Source organism: Nerophis lumbriciformis, linkage group LG25 (assembly GCF_033978685.3).
Source record: "Nerophis lumbriciformis linkage group LG25, RoL_Nlum_v2.1, whole genome shotgun sequence".
NCBI lineage: Eukaryota > Metazoa > Chordata > Actinopteri > Syngnathiformes > Syngnathidae > Nerophis > Nerophis lumbriciformis.
This window is the reverse complement of record NC_084572.2, coordinates 8,047,501-8,072,500: the sequence shown is the minus strand read 5'-3', so window position 1 is coordinate 8,072,500 and position 25,000 is coordinate 8,047,501. Positions and strand designations below refer to the sequence as shown.

At 35.0% G+C, this 25,000-nt stretch overlaps 1 protein-coding gene across 1 annotated transcript in view; it reads left to right on the top strand.

The window, feature by feature from the left end:
* The window catches only part of LOC133621540 (chemokine-like protein TAFA-2), a 142,017-nt gene that overhangs the window by 89,448 nt on the left and 27,569 nt on the right, over positions 1-25,000 (top strand). The window contains exons 2-3 of the mRNA XM_061983629.1: positions 57-142; positions 14,241-14,396. Coding sequence (XP_061839613.1) covers positions 58-142; positions 14,241-14,396 — 241 coding nt within the window. The 5' untranslated portion in view covers position 57. The remainder of the gene's footprint in view (positions 1-56; positions 143-14,240; positions 14,397-25,000) is intronic.

The following is a 25,000-nucleotide window of genomic DNA, read 5'->3' as shown; positions in this document are numbered from 1 at the left end:
ATGTTTGGTGTTTATTTGACTTAAGTAGTAACTCAACCTTCATGTGTGTTTGCCAGGATGAGTGAGGGATACGCCAGCAGAGGCTTTTTACTCGCCATGGTGCTCGCCATCAGCCTCTGCGACATGTCTGAGGGCGCCACAGGTGAGTACATCCTGCACCTGTGCCCCTCCCCCACTCAACTCAGACAGTTGGCCTGTGGCTGGAGAGTCGTACTGCGCACGAGTCGGAGGTTTTCTTCCTGTCACTCACACACACCGGTGACATGGGGACAAGCAACCATGTTTTAATTTATAAAAACTAGTCGATTCCCGATTCAAACCGATTTTCACAGTCTGTTATTTTCCATACTGTATTTTTACGACCATAGGGCGCATTTGTTTTTGCACAGATTTTGTTTTACATTTTTTGAATTTTTTGCACTGATTTTTTTGTACAATGAATTTTTCCCAATGAAATTGTCAGCATAAAAACTAATTTCACAAAATTAAAACGCAAAAAATTCAGTTGCATAAATTCAGTGTTACAAAAAGCTTTCATTATAAAGACACAAATTAATCCCCGTAGAGTCTTGATTTTTGAAGCAGAGAATTTTTTGTCACTGAATTTTTCAGCATTTAATTTTTTTGCACTTCATTTTTTTACACTGATTTTTTTTACAATTAATTTTTATACACTGATTTTTTTTTACACTAACTTGTTATACACTGAATTTATTTGACACTAAATTCTTATACACTGAATTTTTGTACACTGATTTTTTTACACTGATTTTTTTTTACACAACAATTTTTAACAGAATTTTTATATACTGATATTTTATTCACTGAACTGTTTTACATTCAATTTAATACACAGAATTTTTTCACACTGAATTTTATTTCCAACGAAATGGTCAACATAATTTGATGTAAACAAATTAATTTCACAAAATTAAAACGCAAACAATTCAGTTGCGTAAACTCTGTGTCAAAAAAATCTTTCATAATAAAGACACAAATTAATCCTCATAGAGTCTTGATTTTTGAAGCAGATAATTTTTTGTCACTGAATTTTTCAGCATTTAATTTGTTTACACTTAATTTTTTTACACTGATTTTTTTTTACAATTAATTGTTATAAACTGATTTTTTTACACTAACTTTTTATACACTGAATTTTTAAACACTATTTTTTTACACTGATTTTTGTACAATGATTTTTTTACACTGCAGTTTTTTTACACTAAATGTTTTAACACTGATTTTTTATACACTGATTTTTTTTACACTGATTTATTTTTTTTCACTGAATTTTTATACACTGAACTGTTTTACATTCAGTGAATTTTTTCACACTGAATATTTTTTCCAATGAAATTGTCAGCATAATTTGATGTAATAAAATGTACTTCACAAAATTAAAACGCCAACAATTCAGTTCCATGAATTCAGTGTCAAAAAAAGCTTTTGTAATAAAGACACACATTAACCTCCATATAGTCTTGCTTTTTGAAGCAGATATTTTTTTGACACTGAATTTTTAAGCATAAAATTGTTTTACACATATTTTACACATAATTTTGTACAGTGATATGTTTTACACTGAATTTGTTGTACACTAAATTTTCATACACTTATTTTTTCAAACTACATTTTTGTACACTGAATTTTTTTTACACATAATTTTTATACACTGACTTGTTGTACACTGATTTTTTTATACTGAATTTTTGTACAATGATCTTTTTACACTTCATTTTTTGAACACTTCATTTTTATACACTGATTTATATACACCATTTTTTACACTAAATTTTTGTGCATTGAATTTGCTTTACATTTATTCATTTTACACTGAATTTTTTACACTGAATTCAATTTAATACACTGATTTTTTTTACACTGATTTTTTTCTCAATGAAATTGTCAGCATAATTTGATGTAAAAAAATTAAGTTCTCAAAATTCAAACGCAAAAAATGCAGTTACATAAATTCTTTGTCAAAAAAGCTTTTGTAATAAAGACACACATTAACCTCCATAGAGTATTAATTTTTCAGCACTGAATATTTTATACACTGATTTTTTTTTACACTGAATGTTTATACATTGATTTATTTACACTGAATTTTTTGACACTGATTTTTTTAACACTGAATTTTTATACACTGATTTTGTTTTACACTGAATTTTTGTACACTGATTTATTTACACTGAATTTTTTTGATACAAAATTTTTATACACTGAACTTTTATACACTGAATTTTTATACACTGATCTTTTTTAACATTGAATTTTTTGTACACAACATTTTTATACACTGATTTTTTTTACACTGAATGCTTACACACTGATTTATTTACACTGAATTTTTTACACTAAGTTTTTATACACTGATTTTTTTTTACTGTAAAGTTCTATTCACTGAATTTCATTTTTACACACTGATTTTCTTTACACTGAATATTTGTACACTTATTTACACTGAACCTTTTTTACACAAAATTTTCATACACTGATTTTTTTTTACTGTAAAGTTGTATTCACTGAATTTTATTTTACACTGAATTTTAACACACAGATTTTTTTACACTGAATTTTTGTAGACTGATATATTTACACTGAATTTTTTTTTACAATACATTTTCATACACTTATTTTTTTACACTAAATTTTTATACACTGAATTTTTATACACTGATTTTTTTTAACACTGAATTTTTTTGTACACTAAATTTTTATACACAGATTTTTTTTACACTGAATGTTTATACACGGATTTATTTACACTGAATTTTTTACACTAAGTTTTTATACACAGATTTTTTTTTAACTGTAAAGTTGTATTCACTGAATGTTTTTTTTACACTGGATTTTTACACACTGATTTTTTTACACTGAATTTTTGTACACTGATTTATTTACACTATTTTTTTACACTACATTTTCATACACTGATTTCTTTTACACTAATTTTTTTTTTACACTGAATTTTTCTGGAGCTAAAGTTTTATACACTGATTTTTTTAACACTGAATTGTTTGTACACAACATTTTTATACACTGAATTTTTTTTACATTTAATGTTTATACACTGATTTATTTTACACTACTTTTTTACACTACATTTTTTTACACTTTATTTTTTGGACACTAAATTTTTACACACTGATTTTTTTTTAACACTGAATTTTTTTGTACACAGAATGTTTATACACTGAGTTTTTTTTACACTGAATGTTTATTTACACATCTTTTTTTACACTAAGTTTTCATACACTGATTTTTTTTAACACTGAATTTTTTTTACACTGATTTATTTACACTGAATTTTTATACACTAAGTTTTTGTACACTGATTTATTAACACTGATTTCTTTTTACACTAAACTGTAAAGTTGTATTCACCAAATTTTATTTTACACTAAATTTTCATACACTGATTTTTTTTACACTCATTTTTTTTACACTGAATTTTTCTGAAGCCAAAGTTTTATACACTGATTTTTTTTAACACATAATTTTTTGTACACAACATTTTTATACACTGAATTTTTTTTACACTTAATGTTTATACACTGATTTATTTTACACTGAATTTTTTTGTACACAAAATGTTTATACACTGAGTTTTTTTTTACACTGAATGTTTATTTACACATATTTTTTTACACTAAGTTTTCATACACTGATTTTTTTTAACACTGAATTTTTTTTACACTGATTTATTTACACTGAATTTTTATACACTAAGTTTTTATACACTGATTTTTTGTACACCAATTTATTAACACTGAATTTTTTTACACTAAACTGTAAAGTTGTATTCACCGAATTTTATTTTACACTGAATTTTTACACACTGATTTTTTTACACTGAATTTTTGTACACCGATTTATTAACACTGAATTTTTTTTACACTAAATTTTCATACACTGATTTTTTGTACACAATATTTTTATACACTGATTTTTTTTTACACTGAATGTTTATACACTGATTTATTTACACCAAATTTTTTTACACTAAGTTTTCATACACTGATTTTTTTTAACACTGATTTTTTTTTTTTACACAGATTTATTTACACTGAATTTTTTTACATTAAGTTTTTATACACTGATTGTTTTGGACTGTAAAGTTGTATTCACTGAATTTTATTTTACACTGACTTTTTACACACTGATTTTTTTTTTTACACTGAATTTCTTGTCCACTACATTTTTTTAACACAAAACCTTTATACACTGATTTTTTTTTTTACACATTTATTTTTTTAAATTTCTTTTTTACAATGAAATTGTCAGCAAATTTCAACCCAAAAAACTGCAGTTAGATAAACTTAGTGTCAAAAAAACAACTTTGTCACAACGACACAAAAGAAGCACCACGTGGTCAAACGCCAGACAACTTTCCAGCCTCCAAACAAGGTCAGAGGTCAAAGGTTCCTGGGAGAGTTGTTGACTTTTTAAAGCAAAATGAAAAGACAAAGTTTCCCTTTCAGTAATTTGGGCTAATTGTTGGCAGTCGATGGCGTCCTCATTAAAAGTGTTGTGCAGCTCTGCAAACCCAGCGAGATCAATTATGACGCGGCGTGCGGAGGCCGGGCCACATGTTTGATCACGCCGCCGGTAATTGGTGGCGCGGCGGTGGCGGCGGCGCGGCTCCTGGCGGACGGGGCGTCCATTTGCCAGCGTGATGGATACGCGCCTCTCTCCCTTTGTCGGCCAATTAGGCGAGAGCGTGCCTCCTTCACGCCGCTCGCCGCTTGACTGGCAGGGACGCCGCCATTAATCGCTACATCCATATTTCTCTCTGATAACCCTCGCTAATTTCCCCCGTGCCTGTCGACCTGTTGTCATTCACGCCGCGTCCAAAAGCCGGCGAATGAATTTGTTGCCAAAAGATAAAAGAAGGCAGAAGAAGGAAAAGGGGTGACGACAGTTTGTCGCCTGTGTCGCTATCACCTCCGCCAGGGAGACGTGAGCCGTTGATGTCTTAACGGACCGCCATTCGCCGTCCTTATGAGACGAGAACACACCTCTTTCCCTTTTCTGTGCCTTCTAGAGAGTAAAAAACTGCTCATAAGAGGCGGCTAACCATTGAGGTCATACTAATTAGCTACATTTAATTTACAAACACCAAAATCAGTAAAGTTGTCACGTTGTGTGAATGGAATAGAATTTTGATGCCTGCGACATGTTTCAAAAAAGCTGGCACAAGTGGCAAAAAAGACTGATAAAGTTGAGGAATCAAACTCTTATTTGGAACATCCCACAGGTGAACGGGCTAATTGGGAACAGGTGGGTGCCATGATTGGGTATAAAAGTAGATTTCATGAAATGCTCAGTCGTTCACAAACAAGGACGCGGCGAGGGTCACCACTTTGTCAACAAATGCCTGAGCAAATTGTTTAGGAACAACATTTCTCAAGCAGCTATTGCAAGGAATTTAGGGATTTCACCATCTACGCTCCGTGATATCATCAAAAGGTTCAGAGAATCTGGAGAAATCACGGCAAGGGCGAAAACCAACATTGAATGCCCGTGACCTTGGATCCCTCAGGCGTCAAAAAGCCACATCAGTGTGTAAAGGATATCACCACATGGGCTCAGGAACACTTCAGGAAACCACTGTCAGTAACTACAGTTGCTCGCTACACCTGTAAGTGCAAGTTAAAACTCTACTATGCAAAGCCACAGCCATTTATCAACAACACCCAGAAATGCTTCGCTGGGCCCAGAGCTCATCTAAGATAAGATGGACTGATGCAAAGTGGAAAAGTGTTCTGTAGTCTGACGAGTCCACATTTAAAACATTTTTTTTTTGGAAACTGTGGACGTTGTGTCCTCTGGACCAAAGAGGAAAAGAACCATATGGATTGTTCTAGGGTGAAAGTGTAAAAGGCAGCATGTGTGATGGTATGGGGGTGTATTAGTGCCCAAGACATGGGTAACTTACACATCTGTGAAGGCACCATTAATGCTGAAAGGTACATACAGCTTTTGGAGCAACATATGCAACGCTATCATGGACGCCCCTGCTTATTTCAGCAAGATAATGCCAAGCCAGGTGTTACAACAGCGTGGCTTCATAGTAAAAGAGTGTGAGTACTAGACTGGCCTGCCTGTAGTCCAGACCTGTCTGCCATTGAAAATCAAATACAACATTGAAGCAACATGCTTTTTGACGACGTTGAATCAATGTTGGTTTGTGACGTTGATTTAACATTGACATTTGGTCATTTCCCAACCAACAATTTACAAATACAACTATTTTGCAACGCTGTTTCAGAGTCCGTTTTAAAGGGCACGTACGCATAATCAACGTTGTATCAATCAATGTCTTGTGCGTGCTGGGTTTTTAAACAAAACTGATTATTATTGAAAAATGTTTTAATTTTGAATTTTTGTACTTAATTTTGGAAAATTCTGAAACTACTGTAACCACACTTCTTTACTTGTTGCGTTGATTTCCCAGAATGCATAGCAACGGTAGCGTCCGTTGCTATGCATTCTGGGACACCAATGCTAAGCGTTTCAAATAGGAAGATACAACACTGACTTACAATGTCTGCTCTCGCTGGGATGGTTGTATCTTTCAGCACTTGTGCTGTCCTTGGGCTGATAAAAAAAATAAAAAAAGCTTTTTGGCGATGTTGCGATAGTCTTGATGCGGCGTTCCGTTTGTTGGGAGCCATGTCGTATCAACTTGACCAACTTCCCGCATGCTGGCACACCCTTCTTACCACACTAGTGAGGGACAAGCATGAACTTCTCCACAACTCAAAGGAAGGCAGCAGCAACATTAATAGTTCAAGTTAGCTAGTAGCTGTAGCAGTGTGAGCAAGGTGCTGCGTTATTAAAAGTAGTTCCTCTGTGTTAGCTCTCACAATAACTGCAGCTTGGTCAACATGCAGGTCTCGACAGGTAAATACAGTATTGCTCTCTCTCTCTCTCTCTCTCTCTCTCTCTCTCTCTCTCTCTCTCTCTCTCTCTCTCTCTCTCTCTCCATGTTATATATACACACACACATTTATTTATGTCAAAAAATAGATTTTTAGATTAATCATAAAAAAAAAATTAAAAAAAATAAATAATATATATATATATATATAAAAAAATATACAAAAAAAATAAAAACTACAATTTTAAAAAACTACATATATATTTTGTAGATTATATATATATATATATATATATGTATGTGTGGGGAAAAAAATCACAAGACTATTTCATCTCTACAGGCCTGTTTCATGAGGGGGGGTACCCTCAATCATCAGGAGATTTTAATGGGAGCATTCGCATACCATGGTTTATATAGGGCACAGAGTGGGTGGGTACAGGCTGGCGTAGGGGCGTGGTGATTGGCTCATGTGTTACCTAGGAGGTGTTTCCGTCTGTGGTGGCATGCTGTTACAATTTCGCTGCGCTTGTTGAGGGATGACAGGTCTGGACGGTAAATAATAAACAGTTTCTCTTTCAAGCATAGGTTGCATCTTTTATTACCACTATTGTAAGGTGTGCTGGATGCAAGAATTTGCCATGTTATTGAATATTCAACATTATTGTCTTTGAGGTCCCAAATGTGTTTGCTGAGTTCTGTGGTATTTCGCAGGTTTTTGTTCCTGAAAGAAGCCTTGTGATTGTTCCATCTGGTTCTGAATTCTCCCTCGGTTAATCCTACATATGTGTCGGATGTGTTAATGTCCTTGCGTATTACCTTAGATTGGTAGACAACTGATGTTTGTAAGCACCCCCCGTTGAGAGGGCAATCAGGTTTCTTTCGACAGTTACAGCCTTTGTTGGTTTTGGAGTCGCTCTGTCCGGGGGCCGACGGCTCATTTGCAATTGTTTTGTTGTGGTTTGAGATGATTTGTCGTATATTGTTCATGCAGCTGTAGCTCAATTTAATGTTGTTCTTGTTGAATACTTTTCTTAGGGTGTTGTCTTTGGGAAAGTGTTTGTCAATCAGATTGAGGAATTTGTGTCCAATGTTAGTTGAGACGTTTTTGCTGTATGGGGGGTTGTACCAGATGATGTCGTTTCGTTTTCTGTTCTTTTTTGGCTGGTTTCCTGGCGTGGGTTCATAGGTGAGGGTGAAATTGTATCCGCTTTCATCAAGGGCTTTTTGGTACGGGGGGGTTGCTTGGTCAAATTCAGCTTTGCTGGATGACAGCATCGATAGCCTTTTATTGATTCCGGTGGGTATTCTTTTCGTGGTGGTGGGTGGGTGGTTGCTGTCATGGTGCACGTATTGGAGTGTTGTGTTGGGTTTCGTGAATGGTTGGTAGCTGTTATTTCTCAGGTTGAAAGTGACGGAACGTGTGAACTCGTTGGGAGTTTCCTCCTCTCCCAGCTCGCTAGCCTCAATCTGAACCTTGGTATTTACCGTGATGACGGACTGGCAGTGTGTCGCGCCTCACCAAGGAGCAGCGAGAATACCAAGAAGCGCATATGCCAAATTTTCAAAGAGAACGGCCTACGGATCACGATTGAAGCCAACAAGCAAACCGCCAACTTCCTTGACGTCACTTTCAACCTGAGAAATAACAGCTACCAACCATTCACGAAACCCAACACAACACTCCAATACGTGCACCATGACAGCAACCACCCACCCACCACCACGAAAAGAATACCTACCGGAATCAATAAAAGGCTATCGATGCTGTCATCTAGCAAAGCTGAATTTGACCAAGCAACCCCCCCGTACCAAAAAGCCCTTGATGAAAGCGGATACAATTTCACCCTCACCTATGAACCCAAGCCAGGAAACCAGCCAAAAAAGAACAGAAAACGTAACGACATCATCTGGTACAACCCCCCATACAGCAAAAACGTCTCAACGAACATTGGACACAAATTCCTCAATCTGATTGACAAACACTTTCCCAAAGACAACATCCTAAGAAAAGTATTCAACAAGAACAACATTAAATTGAGCTACAGCTGCATGAACAATATACGACAAATCATCTCAAACCACAACAAAACAATTGCAAATGAGCCGTCGACCCTCAGACAGAGCGACTCCAAAACCAACAAAGGATGTAATTGTCGAAAGAAACCTGATTGCCCCCTCAACGGGGGTGCTTACAAACATCAGTTGTCTACCAATCTAAGGTAATACGCAAGGACATTAACACATCCGACACATATGTAGGATTAACCGAGGGAGAATTCAAAACCAGATGGAACAATCACAAGGCTTCTTTCAGGAACAAAAACCTGCGAAATACCACAGAACTCAGCAAACACATTTGGGACCTCAAAGACAATAATGTTGAATATTCAATAACATGGCAAATTCTTGCATCCAGCACACCTTACAATAGTGGTAATAAAAGATGCAACCTATGCTTGAAAGAGAAACTGTTTATTATTTACCGTCCAGACCTGTCATCCCTCAACAAGCGCAGCGAAATTGTAACAGCATGCCGCCATAGACGGAAACACCTCCTAGGTAACACATGAGCCAATCACCACGCCCCTACGCCAGCCTGTACCCACCCACTCTGTGCCCTATATAAACCATGGTATGCGAATGCTCCCATTCAAATCTCCTGATGATTGAGGGTACCCCCCCTCATGAAACAGGCCTGTAGAGATTAAATAGTCTTGTGATTTTTTTCCCCCACACATACATATATTGCGCTCTACTACGGCATCGAGCACTATTTTTTGGATAACCGTATTAAGACATATATATATATATATGTATATATATATATATATATATATATATATATATATATATATATATATATATATATATATATATATATATATATATACACACACACACACACACACACACACACACACACACATACTGTACATATATACATACACATTATATATATATATATATATACAGTATATGTATATATATATATATATATATATATATATATATATAATGTGTATGTATATATGTATGTGTGTATATATATATATGTAATGTGTATGTGTGTATGTATATATGATATATATATATATATACATATATATATATATATATATATATACATATATATATATATATATATATATATATATATATATATATATATATATATATATATATATATATATCCATCCATCCATCCATTTTTCCAGTTTCTCATTGTCATTCACATCGACGTCCCACTGGGGTGAGTTTTTCCTTGCCCTTGTGTGGGCTTTGTACCAAGGATGTCGTTGTGGCTTGTGCAGCCCTTTGAGACACTTGTGATTTAGGGCTATATAAATAAACATTGATTGATTGATTGATTGATTGATTTTCTACCGCGTATTCCCTTTGGGGTCGCGGGTATACATATATATATATATATATATATATATATATATATATATATATATATACATATATGTATATATATATATAATATACAAAATATATATGTAGTTTTTTTTAAATTGTAGTTTACTTAGAGGGGGCAGCATTTGATGTATTTGTGTTTGCGTTCGTCAATTGTCTGTTTGTACAGAAACCCAATAAACAAAAAAATAAAAATAAAAAAATAAAAAAACTGATTCTCGATTCAAACCGATTCTCGCAATGTATTATTTGTTATTATAATGAGACTTTGTCAAAACGGGTGACAAGTTAGAAATTAGCCATTGAGATGGCCTAAGTACGTCTTTTTTAACAATTAATTCTTACGGAAAAAAAAAAGTTGTATTTATTTTTTTGAAAATGATGAATGGATTTAGAATGGGGATGAATAAGAATCGTGATTCAGACGGGAATCAAGTTTTTTGTGCACCTTTAACAGCATCGCCTCGTCTTAACATTTGCTAATAATCTGATAAGTGCATTTATGAATGATTATTGGCGTACAAAATAATCTGCCCTCCCTGATAAGTGCATCTATGAATGATTATTGGCGTACAAATTAATCTGCCCTCCCTGATAAGTGCATCTATGAATGATTATTATCTTACAAAATAATCTGACCTCCCTGATAAGTGCATCTATGAATGATTATTAGCGTAGAAAATAATCTGCCCTCCCTGATAAGTGCATCTATGAATGATTATTGGCGTAGAAAATAATCTGCCCTCCCTGATAAGTGCATCTATGAATGATTATTAGCGTAGAAAAAGTGCACTTATGAAGTGTGGCTGTCTGACGCCAAGCAAGCCTGACATTATCATTCTTATCAGCACCAGCGACGATATCAAGTATGCATCATTTGCACTCTCCTCCGTCCTCTCCCGGGACCCCGCCCGCTATTTCCAGCCCCACGCTGAGTCAAAAAGCTGCTGCACTTCTCAATGAAAGCCATCTCCCTTCACTCAGACAACATTCTCTACGCCACAAAACACCTCCAAATAGGATGAGAACGGGTGTGGGCTTGAAGGTGTGTCTTGGGGGCGTGATCACATGGGAAAGCGGCGGGCGTCAAAAATGACTCACGCCGCCACATTTCCATTCCGGCAATGCAACAGCTGAGGGATGTTTTATTCAGACTTCAGAATAAGAGCGCCCAGGTGGAACATTGGTATGCCGAGGACTTGTTCCCGCCGTGGAAAGTGTGGGACTTGTGCGCTGCCATGTGCTGATGTCAGCATGCTAACATCATTATGCTAATAGCTGCACTTTCAAACACAACGCCAAGACAAGTTTCACGCTTTCCGAGCAAAGCTTATTGTAATTCTTGGTTATTTATTTATGAGAAGAAAGGCGGTTTTTGTGTGCCTCGGTTTTTGTTCAAAAAGGTCGGTCAAGACGCCTCCTTGGGGAGCGTTCAATCGGTGAAAAATTAGAACATCCCGGGATATATATATATGTATATGTGTGTGTATATATATATACACATATACAGTATGTATATGTGTATATGTGTGTATATATATATATATATATATATATATATATATATATATATATATATATATATATATATATATATATATATATATATATATATATACATATACATCAGTGACATGCGGTGAGGTTGATGGCTGGTGAGGCACTGACTTCATCACAGTCAGATTTACAAACATATGAACCCTAAAGAGTATCTTATTCACCATTTGATTGGCAGCAGTTAACGGGTTATGTTTAAAAGCTCATACCAGCATTCTTCCCTGCTTGGCACTCAGCATCAAGGCTTGGAATTGGGGGTTAAATCACCAAAAATTATTCCCGGGCGCGGCGCTGCTGCTGCCCACTGCTCCCCTCACCTCCCAGGGGGTGATCAAGGGGATGGGTCAAATGCAGAGGACAAATTTCATTACACCTAGTGTGTGTGTGACAATCATTGCTACTTTAACTTAACTTTAACTTTACACATACAAACTGTAGCACACAAAAAGCACATTTAATAAAAAAAACGTTATTATGGTCTTACCTTTACTTAGAAATGAAGTCCACAACTAAAGCCCTCACTTCAACTTTCCACGTGCAAGATTGAATCTATTTAAAAAAGTGTAACCGAGGGTTTATAAATGTCGCCTATACTGTATGAAACTACAAAATAACAAACACGGAGGCTCCAGTTTACACGAGGACCACTTTATTTACCTTCTTTCAAAAACTTCCGCTCCACTCCAACGTGTCGTCACTTCCGCTCTTAGCGCCTTCAAAATAAGAGCTCAAGGCGTATACTGTATAACAGCGCATAACAGGAACTTAACATCACAAAGAGGAAAGCCCATGAAAATAGGTTACAACAGTTATTTTATAAGAAGCCAAAAAGTGCAAAAACAATAATGTTCGTGTTGGAGGAGTTGTGAATTAGGTACACCTGCAGTCTGCAGGTGTACCTAATGTTGTGTCCCTGCAGTCATTCACAACTCCTCCAACACCAACATTATTGTTTTTGCACTTTTTGGCTTCTTATGAAACAACTTTTTTAAATAGATTCAATCTTGCACGTGGAAAGTTTAAGTGTGGGCTTTAGTTGATATAACACTCCCGTCAGGGGTTGCCGTGCATTCTACGGCGGGGGTGCAGGAGGCGGGATTACTGGAGCCTCAGCCAGTGCGTCTTTTGCAGCCGTTTTATGATCGCTCAGCACAAGAAATACTTTACACACATACAGTTGTTGACAAAATACATTGTACATTATATACCTCAGCTAACTAAACTATGGAAATGTATAATATAATTCATATAGCAATACGGTCTCACTGCACAGCAGGCCAGCAGTTAGCCGAGTCCACAATCCATGTTGAGGCACCGAGTGACGTGCCTCAACTGGCTGCTGATCACCGCACCGTCTCTTCTCAGTATTTGAACGGCAAATGTGAAAATTCAGCAATTTTGAATAAAAATAATCTAAAACGGGTGAAGTTAAATGGAAAATAACTTTATAGTATAATCACTGGATACATATAACAATTTAATAAAAAAATAAAAAAAAAATTACATTTTTTTTCTTTCCATGATGGCAGGTGAGGCGGGGCCTCACCTGCCTCTAGTGACTGCACGTCACTGATATATATATAAATAAAAAATAAAAACATGTATTTACAAACTTTTGCTTACAACTCACTATGTTGTTTATTGCACGTGTCATATATACATATATATATATATGTGTATATATATACATATATATATATATATATATATATGACACGTGCAATAAACAACATAGTGAGTTGTAAGCAAAAGTTTGTAAATACAAGTTTGGTTTTTTTTATTTTAAAAGGTGTCCTGGCTGGTCCACCAACATCACCTGCCACCCAAATAGGTAACCACGGTAACGACCAAGTGGCTATTCTCCTTCTCACGAACCTTCAAAGTAAGAGCGGCCACCTGCTTAGTCCGGAACGGGTCTCAAACCAGTGACCACAAACCAAAGAGCTAAGTCCTGCCGTGCTAGGCAACGAGCTAAAAGTCCAGTGGGGCTCTTGAGGCATCCTCCAACATTCAGCGCACCTTGCCAGACGTTCTTGTAAAATGCAATAATCACGTGTCTGGCAAGGCTCATGCGGTAGATTGAGTACGTGTCGACTTATTAAAAAACACTTTTATGTATTCTTGGAATATGTTCAGCGGCGGTGTTTGAGGCTCGGGGATTAAAGCAGCAATTTCCTTCTGGAGGACGTTAGAAAATCAGTCCTCGTAGAAGAAGAGTGGTTTCCAGGAGATGCGGCGTCTCCTTTAGTGAGTATTAACGCCCAGCCAGATAAGAGCGGCGGGCCGTAATAAACCAAGAGACGGGAATCAATCCGAGGCCACGAGTAATAATTTAGCACGCTGATTGTTCACTTTGTCTTCTTCTTCTTCTCTTCCCCAGCGCCGCAGCACGTTCCCACGGGCACCTGCGAGGTGGTGGCGCTGCACCGCTGCTGCAACCGGAACAAGATCGAGGAGCGCTCGCAGACCGTCAAGTGCTCCTGTTTCCCGGGACAAGTGGCCGGCACCACCAGGGCGGCGCCTTCCTGTGTCGACGGTACGCCCCGACAAGCCCCCCCCACCACCAAGTACCACTCGGCTCTCCAAGCACCGCCATAAAGGCAGCCATTGAATTACAGTAGCGTAGCAGGCCTAGGTATTCCTTAAAAACGGTTTCATTCAACAAGTATATTCAATATTTTTGGCCACGGTTTGAACAGTAACACTGTGTTTGGATATTTAACAAAGTGATTCTCTGGTCTACAGTTTCTATTGTGACCTCATGTTGTTATATTTTACTGTAGTTTATTTAGTTAAAATGATTATGCCAAAAAATCCATAAATGCATCCATTCATGCAATATATTAGTTAAATTATTTTATTTTTTTAGATATAATTTCTAGGGTGTGCCGGCTTTTATTTTGCCGTGGTGGGGTGCAGCAATATATTACATGTCGGGGAAACCCTGATATATATGTTTTTGTTTTAATGCAAAAATGAGATGCTTATGATCTCATAGGACCGCAGCTATCGATTATTTAATCCGAATAATCAATCAATTAATTTGTTCGATTGATCGAGTAATTGGATAAAACACAATTTCGCAATTTAGGGAAAAAAGTTGAAATAAACAAATATTTTATATATATAATTTTTATAATTTTTGTTTTAAATAAATGCACATCATCAACATAGAAATCATATAAATAAAAACCATTTTTAAAAATACTTTAATATTTTTTTAAATAAATAAATACAAAAACATTAAAATCACAAATAAAAACAATTTTTAAAAATAGTTTAATTTTTTTTTAAATAAATAAATACAAACATTAAAATCACAAATACAAACAATTTTGAAAAATAGTTTAATATTTGTTTTAAATAAATAAATACAAAAACATTAAAATCACAAATAAAAACAATTTTTAAAAATAGTTTAAATTTTTTTTAAATAAATAAATGAAAACATTAAAATCACATAAATAAATGAAAAATAGTTTAATACATTTTTAAATAAATAAATAAAAACATTGAAATCCATCAATGATCTTATCGGGCCGCAGCTAGATTATTTAATCCGAATAATCAATCAATTAGTTTGTTCGATTGATTGAGTAATTTGATAAAACACAATTTTGCACTTTGGGGAAAATAGTTGAGATAAACAAATATTTTATATACATAATTTTTTTTTTTAATAAATGCACATCATCAACATAGATATCACAAATAAAAAAAATGTTTAATATTTTTTTTAAATAAATACATAAAAACATTAAAATCACATAAATAAAAATATATTTAAAAAATTGCTGAATGCATTTTTAAATAAATAAATAAAAACATTGAAATCCATCCATGATCTCATAGGACCGCAGCTATCGATTATTTAATCCGAATAATCAATCAATTAATTTGTTCGATTGATCGAGTAATTTGATAAAACACAATTTTGCACTTTAGGGAAAATAGTTGAAATAAACAAATATTTTATATATATAATAAAAAAAAATTTTTTTTAAATAAATGCACATCATCAACATAGATATCACATGAATAAAAAAATGTTTAATTATTTTTTTAAATAAATAATTAAAAACACTAAAGTCACATAAATAAAAACATGTTAAAAAAAATTGTTGAATGCATTTTTAAATAAATAAATGAAAACATTGAAATCAGATGAATAAATAAAAAAAAATAAAAAAAAGTTTAATACATTTTTAAATAAATAAATAAAAACATTAAAATCCATCCATGATCTCATAGGACTGCAGCTATTGATTATTTAATCCGAATAATCAATCAATTCATTTGTTCGATTGATCGAGTATTGAGAAAAAACACAATTTCACACTTTAGGGAAAATAGTTTAAATAAGTCAAATATTTTATATATATAATTTTTATAATTAAAAATAGAAATAAATGCACATCATCAACATAGAAATCACATAAATAAAAAACAGTTTAATATTTTTTTAAATAAATAAATTAAAACATTAAAATCACTTAAATAAAAACATTTAAAGAAATAGTTGAATGCATTTTTAAATAAATAAATGAAAACATTGAAATCAGATAAATAAAAAAAACATATATAAAAAAATTGTTTAATACATTTTTAAATAAATAAATAAAAACATTGAAATCCATCCATGATCTCCGAGGACCGCAGCTGTTGATTATTTAATCCGAATAATCAGTCAATTAATTTGTTCGATTGATCGAGTAATTGGATAAAACACAATTTTGCACTTTAGGGAAAATAGTTGAAATAAGTCAAATATTTTATATATATAATTTTTATAATTAAAAATAGAAATAAATGCACATCATCAACATAGAAATCACATAAATAAAAAACAGTTTAATATTTTTTTAAATAAATAAATTAAAACATTAAAATCACTTAAATAAAAACATTTAAAGAAATAGTTGAATGCATTTTTAAATAAATAAATGAAAACATTGAAATCAGATAAATAAAAAAAACATATATAAAAAAATTGTTTAATACATTTTTAAATAAATAAATAAAAACATTGAAATCCATCCATGATCTCCGAGGACCGCAGCTGTTGATTATTTAATCCGAATAATCAGTCAATTAATTTGTTCGATTGATCGAGTAATTGGATAAAACACAATTTTGCACTTTAGGGAAAATAGTTGAAATAAGCCAAATATTTTATATATATAATTTTTATAATTTAAAAAATGCACATCATCAAATACAAATCACAAATAAAAACATCCATCCATCCATCCATTTTCTACCGCTTATTCCCTTCGGGGTCGCGGGTAGTGCTGGAGCCTATCTCAGCTGCATTTGGGCGGAAGGCGGGGTACCTGGTGGCCCTGTGGTACCTCACCACAGGGCCACCAGAGAGACAGACAACATTCACACAAATCACATTTCATAAATATTTTCTTTCACACACACGCCACCGCTCTCATGTGCGCTCAATTGAATCCGTGTCCGTGTATTTCAAATTCCGGGTACCTCGTGCGGTCAAATTGTTTTTAGTTACACTCCTTAAACGATTAATCCAATCAACATAATATAAATCAAAGCTTTTTCTTAATCAAATTAGTCGACTAATGGTTGCAGCATTACTATCTTTTATACATTAACTCAAATTTGAGGAAGCCCGATGGACAACAAATGCAATTTTTCCAGGTTTTATGATAGTTTGAATCATAAAAAAAAAAAAATATTTACCAGCGGTGCACAAAAAAATAAATCCACATCAGAATCGGCTTTCTTCATTTTGAAAAATCGATTTAAAAAAACCTAAAAACTGAAATTAATATTATTATTATTATATATATATATTTTTTTTACAAGAATACATTTATAAAAAGTCTATTTTAGGCCATCTCCTTGCAACTTAACTTACCTAATAATTATTATTAAATAATTATTAAACCAAATAAAGAATCGGTTTAAATGAAGAATGGACTCTTATTGGAATCGTCACCCAAGGAATCAGAATCAGATTGAATCGTTAGGTGCCCGAGCATTCCCGGCCCTAATATTTACTCTGTTAAAAATGCCTGCAATCAAATTCATATTTAGAATATTTTTCTTAATAAAAACAATATGTTACGATTTGGCGGCGATCGAAACTGAAAGTTAACTTCCAATCCCCTCCACTTCCTGACACAATTAAACTCAATCTAATTTGAACATAAATGTGTGTGAGAGTGCGTAGATAAGGAAACCGGGCGAGCTCGTGGTGTGTTTAGCAATTCCAGCGGAACAAAGGCTTAAGTTAGTCTTCTAGAGGGTTCTTATTCTGCCAAAAGGAGGGAAGAAACTGATGTTTGTAATATTTTGGCCACAGTGCGACTTCCTTAGCTTGACCTTGCCAACTGGAAGTGTTTTCACACAATATGTTGAAAGTAAGAAGCGTCTGATGCTTTTCCTTTGATGACCCGAGGCGCCGCTTTTAACGCGCTAATGTGTGCCACCTCGGGCCCAGCACGGGCGCCGCCTGGGCTTTGGTGGAAAGGCGCGGCTTTCCTGCCTAAAGTCCGGATCCAATTGTGCTTGACCTATTCGCTGACATTTTCCTATTGACATTTTCTGCAAATGAGAGACGCCGGCCACAGTTAAACGCTCCGTGGGTGTTCTCGGCAGAAATGACCAGCACTTAACCTTTTAATTATGCTTCTCTTTGCCCGCCAAGATGGGATCACCTTCGGCTGCGCTTGGCGCTTGAAACCGTCCCTTTGATACGTCGTCACATCCCAGGGAACTTCTTGCATGGATTTGATGTAGGCACTTCTCTAACTTTTTTTTTTTTTACCAAGTACCACCTCAGAAAACACTTGTAATGACCATCAATGAAAATACAGTAGCGTAGTAGGCCTAAGTATTCAGCGAGAATTTGCAATTCAGGTACGCGTGAGTGGAACTGAAATGCTTGAATGTCCAGGGTGCGTGGAAGGTGTGGATGGTGGAACGGTTCAAATCGGATGAGAATTGTGGGATATGTAGTAGATTGTACATTTACCATTCATTGTCAATGGGAAGAAAAATTCCAGGAATTTGGGGAAATTGATGAAAGGTAGTGTGGGTGGATGGTTGAAAGGTCGGAATCAGGTCAAAGATGGCGCCAAATTTGGAGAATTATAGGCTTTGTAGAACTATGAATACGTCCATTCATTTGAATGGGAATTTCCTGGAAATTTGGGGGGAATCTGGATTTTTTTGAAAACAGTTGTCCTAGATGATATGAATGAGTTGGTGTTGGAATTATTTGAAATGGTTGAAAAATGTTAACGTAGTAACAGTTTGAATTTTAATTGGTATTTTTAGAATTCCTGGAATTTCAGGAAAACCGGAAATGTAAAAAAAATAAGGAAATTGTGTTGTACCAACTAAGAGGAATGTTTTGAAGGGGAAATGGTCAAAAACTGTTAAAAATGTGGACTGCGGAAACTTTTCAGGAAGAGGTAAAAAAAAAGCTTTGGAAAATTGGGAATTCCTGGAAATGTTTTGAACTTGGTTGTTTGATTGTCCAAGTTGAGATGAGTGTGAGGTCGGTGGAACGGTTCAAATTGGATGAGAAATGTGGGATACGGAGATGTTTGTATATTGCCCATTCATTTTCAATGGCGGGGAATTCCTGGTTATTCCTGGTAATTAGGGAAACATGCTGGCTTGAATATCCAGGGTGAGTGGAGTGTGTGGTCAGTAGGACGGTTCAAATTGGATGAGAATTGTGGGATATGTAGTAGATTGTATATTTACCTTTCATTGTCAATGGGGAGAAAAATTCCAGGAAAATGGGGAATTTGGGGAAATTGATGAAGAGTAGTGTGGGTGGATGGTTGAAAAGGCGGAATCAGGTAAAAGATGGCGCCAACTTTTGAGAATTCCGGGCATCATAGAACTATGAATACGTCCGTTCATTTGAATGGAAATTTCCTGGAAATTTTGGGGGGAACTGGATTTTTTTTTGAAAACATAGGTAATACAACAGTTGTCCTAGATGATATGAATGAGTTGGTGTTGGAATTTTTTGAAACGTTTTTGAAATGTTGACAGAGTAACAGTTTGAATTTTAATTGGTATTTTTAGATTTCCTGGAATTTCTGGAAAATCGGAAATTAAAAAAAATAAGGAACATTTTTTGTCCCAACTAAGAGGAATGTTTTGAAGGTGAAATGGTCAAAAACGGTTAAAAATGCGGACTGCGGAAACTTTTCAGGAAGAGGTAAAAAAAAAAAGCTTTGGAAAATTGGGATTTCCTGGAAATGTTTTGAAATTGGTTGCTTGATTGTCCAAGTTGAGATGAGTGTGAGGTTGATGGAACGGTTCAAATCGGATGAGAAATGTGGGATATGGAGATGTTTTTATATTGCCCATTCATTTTCAATGGCGGGGAATTCCTGGTAATTAGGGAAACATGCTGGCTTGAATATCCAGGGTGAGTGGAGTGTGTGGTCAGTGGGACGGTTCAAATTGGATGAGAAATGTGGGATATGTAGTAGATTGTATATTTACCTTTCATTGTCAATGGGGAGAAAAATTCCAGGAAAATGGGGAATTTGGGGAAATTGATGAAGAGTAGTGTGGGTGGATGGTTGAAAGGTCGGAATCAGGTAAAAGATGGCGCCAACTTTTGAGAATTCCGGGCATCATAGAACTATGAATACGTCCATTCATTTGAATGGAAATTTCCTGGAAATTTTGGGGGAAACTGGATTTTTTTTTGAAAACATAGGTAATACAACAGTTGTCCTAGATGATATGAATGAGTTGGTGTTGGAATTTTTTGAAACGTTTTTGAAATGTTGACGAAGTAACAGTTTGAATTTTAATTGGTATTTTTAGATTTCCTGGAATTTCTGGAAAATCGGAAATTAAAAAAAATAAGCAACATTTTTTGTCCCAACTAAGAGGAATGTTTTGAAGGTGAAATGGTCAAAAACGGTTAAAAATGCGGACTGCGGAAACTTTTCAGGAAGAGGTAAAAAAAAAGCTTTGGAAAATTGGGGATTCCTGGAAATGTTTTGAACTTGGTTGTTTGATTGTCCAAGTTGAGAGTGTGAGGTCGGTGGAACGGTTCAAATCGGATGAGAAATGTGGGATACAGAGATGTTTGTATATTGCCCATTCATTTTCAATGGCGGGGAATTCCTGGTTATTCCTGGTAATTAGGGAAACATGCTGGCTTGAATATCCAGGGTGAGTGGAGTGTATGGTCAGTGGGACGGTTCAAATTGGATGAGAATTGTGGGATATGTAGTAGATTGTATATTTACCTTTCATTGTCAATGGGGAGAAAAATTCCAGGAAAATGGGGAATTTGGGGAAATTGATGAAGAGTAGTGTGGGTGGAATCAGGTAAAAGATGGCGCCAACTTTTGAGAATTCCGGGCATCATAGAACTATGAATACGTCCATTCATTTGAATGGAAATTTCCTGGAAATTTTGGGGGGAACTGGATTTTTTTTTGAAAACATAGGTAATACAACAGTTGTCCTAGATGATATGAATGAGTTGGTGTTGGAATTTTTTGAAACGTTTTTGAAATGTTGACAGAGTAACAGTTTGAATTTTAATTGGTATTTTTAGATTTCCTGGAATTTCTGGAAAATCGGAAATTAAAAAAAATAAGGAACATTTTTTGTCCCAACTAAGAGGAATGTTTTGAAGGTGAAATGGTCAAAAACGGTTAAAAATGCGGACTGCGGAAACTTTTCAGGAAGATGTAAAAAAAAAAAGCTTTGGAAAATTGGGATTTCCTGGAAATGTTTTGAAATTGGTTGTTTGATTGTCCAAGTTGAGATGAGTGTGAGGTTGATGGAACGGTTCAAATCGGATGAGAAATGTGGGATATGGAGATGTTTTTATATTGCCCATTCATTTTCAATGGCGGGGAATTCCTGGTTATTCCTGGTAATTAGGGAAACATGCTGGCTTGAATATCCAGGGTGAGTGGAGTGTGTGGTCAGTGGGACGGTTCAAATTGGATGAGAATTGTGGAATATGTAGTAGATTGTATATTTACCTTTCATTGTCAATGTGGAGAAAAATTCCAGGAAAATGGGGAATTTGGGGAATTTGATGAAGAGTAGTGTGGGTGGATGGTTGAAAGGTCGGAATCAGGTAAAAGATGGCGCCAACTTTTGAGAATTCTGGGCATCATAGAACTATGAATACGTCCATTCATTTGAATGGAAATTTCCTGGAAATTTTGGGGGAAACTGGATTTTTTTTTGAAAACAACAGTTGTCCTAGATGATATTAATGAGTTGGTGTTGGAATTTTTTGAAACGTTTTTGAAATGTTGACGTAGTAACAGTTTGAATTTTAATTGGTATTTTTAGGATTCCTGGAATTTCTGGAAAACCGGAAATTAAAAAAAATAAGGAACATTTTTTGTCCCAACTAAAAGGAATGTTTTGAAGGTGAAATGGTCAAAAACGGTTAAAAATGTGGACTGCGGAAACTTTTCAGGAAGAGGTAAAAAAAAAAGCTTTGGAAAATTGGGAATTCCTGGAAATGTTTTGAAATTGGTTGTTTGATTGTCCAACTTGAGATGAGTGTGAGGTTGATGGAACGGTTCAAATCCGATGAGAAGATATGGAGATGTTTTTATATTGCCCATTCATTTTCAATGGCGGGGAATTCCTGGTTATTCCAGGTAATTGGGGAAACATGCTGGCTTGAATATCCAGGGTGAGTGGAGTGTGTGGTCAGTGGGACGGTTCAAATTGGATGAGAAATGTGGGATATGTAGTAGATTGTATATTTACCTTTCATTGTCAATGGGGAGAAAAATTCCAGGAAAATGGGGAATTTGGGGAAATTGATGAAGAGTAGTGTGGGTGGATGGTTGAAAGGTTGGAATTAGGTAAAAGATGGCGCCAACTTTTGAGAATTCTGGGCATCGTAGAACTATGAATACGTCCATTCATTTGAATGGAAATTTCCTGGAAATTTTGGGGGAAACTGGATTTTTTTTTGAAAACAACCTAGATGATATGAATGAGTTGGTGTTGGAATTTTTTGAAACGTTTTTGAAATGTTGACATAGTAACAGTTTGAATTTTAATTTGTATTTTTAGGATTCCTGGAATTTCTGGAAAACCGGAAATTTAAAAAAAAAAGGAACATTTTTTGTCCCAACTAAAAGGAATGTTTTGAAGGTGAAATGGTCAAAAACGGTTAAAAATGTGGACTGCGGAAACTTTTCAGGAAGAGGTAAAAAAAAAGCTTTGGAAAATTGGGAATTCCTGGAAATGTTTTGAAATTGGTTGTTTTATTGTCCAAATTGAGATGAGTGTGAGGTTGATGGAACGGTTCAAATCGGATGAGAAATGTGGGATATGGAGATGTTTTTATATTGCCCATTCATTTTCAATGGCGGGGAATTCCTGGTTATTCCAGGTAATTGGGGAAACATGCTGGCTTGAATGTCCAGGGTGAGTGGAGTGTGTGGACGTTGGAATGGTTCAAATCGGATGAGAATTGTGGGATATGAAGTAGATTGTATATTTACAATTCATTGTCAATGGGGAGAAAAATTCCAGGAAAATGGGCAATTTGGGGAAATTGATGAAGAGTAGTGTGGGTGGATGGTTGAAAGGTCAGAATCAGGTAAAATATGGCGCCAACTTTTGAGAATTCTGGGCATTGTAGAACTATAAATACGTCCATTCATTTGAATGGGAATTTCCTGGAAATTTGGGGGGAAACTGGATTTTTTTGAAAACAGTTGTCCTAGATCAGGGGTGCTCACACTTTTTCTTCAGGCGAGCTACTTTTCAATTGATCAAGTCGTGGGGATCTACCTCATTCATATATATCATTTATATTTACTTATTAATGAAATATATGTTTTTGTTAACAAGTTAAAGGTGCTTAATGATAATGCAAGCATGTTTAACACATATAGTTAAAATTGTTAATACATTAAAGGTGTTTAATGATAATACAAGTATGTTTAATACATATAGTTAATATTGTTAACAAGTTAAAGGTGTTTAAAGATAATGCAAGCATGTTTAACACATATAGTTAATATTGTTAACAAGTTAAAGGTGGTTAAAAATAATACAAGCATGTTTAACACAAATAGTTAATATTGTTAACAACTTAAAGGTGGTTAAAGATAAAACAAGCATGTTTAACACATATAGTTAATATTGTTAACAAGTTAAAGGTGGTTAAAAATAATACAAGCATGTTTAACACATATAGTTAATATTGTTAACAAGTTAAAGGTGGTTAAAGATAATACAAGCATGTTTAACACATATAGTTAATATTGTTAACAAGTTAAAGGTGGTTAAAGATAATACAAGCATGTTTAACACATATAGATTCCTTTCTTTCATGAAGACAAGAATACAAGTTGGTGTATTACCTGATTGTGATGACTTGCATTGATAGGAATCAGACAGTAGTGATGATAACGTCCGCATTTTCGAATAGAGGAGAAAAAAGTCCTCCTTTCTGTCCAATACCACATGAAAGTGGTTGGCTTTTGGCATCTTATTTGTCCAGCTTCCGTACTCCTTTGTATACACTTTACAAGAAATACATTGTCGGCAAACTCCGCAGCTTGCTAGCTTGTGCACGCCAGCTTTCTGAGACTCTTATTTTGGTAGCGCAGGCAGGATGAAGCAGAGCTTTTATTGTGCAACTGTGCAGTCGGTCTTTGGAGTTTTGACGACAGGTACGGTGCCAGAGTCTGTTGAAATAAAGTGTTTCTCGCCTTCCAGTCGGTAATTTTAATGAGCTGGCAGCAGCCAGCGTCATCTCAGAAGACCCTCGGGTGCCGTGAATGTCAATCAAGTGACGAAAGTGACGTCATAGTGAAGATTTATTATCGCTCATTTTTAGGACTATTTTTTTTAATGCCTGGCTGGTGATCGACTGACACACCCTCCGCGATCGACCGGTAGATCGCGATCGACGTAATGAGCACCCCTGTCCTAGATGATATGAATGAGTTGGTTTTGGATTTTTTTGAAACGGTTAAAAAATGTTGACATAGTAACAGTTTAAATTTTAATTGGTATTTCAGAATTCCTGGAATTTTGGGAAAACCGGTATATAAAAAAATAAAGAGCATTTGTTGTCCCAACTAAAAGGAATGTTTTGAAGGTGAAATGGTCAAAATCAGTGGAAAA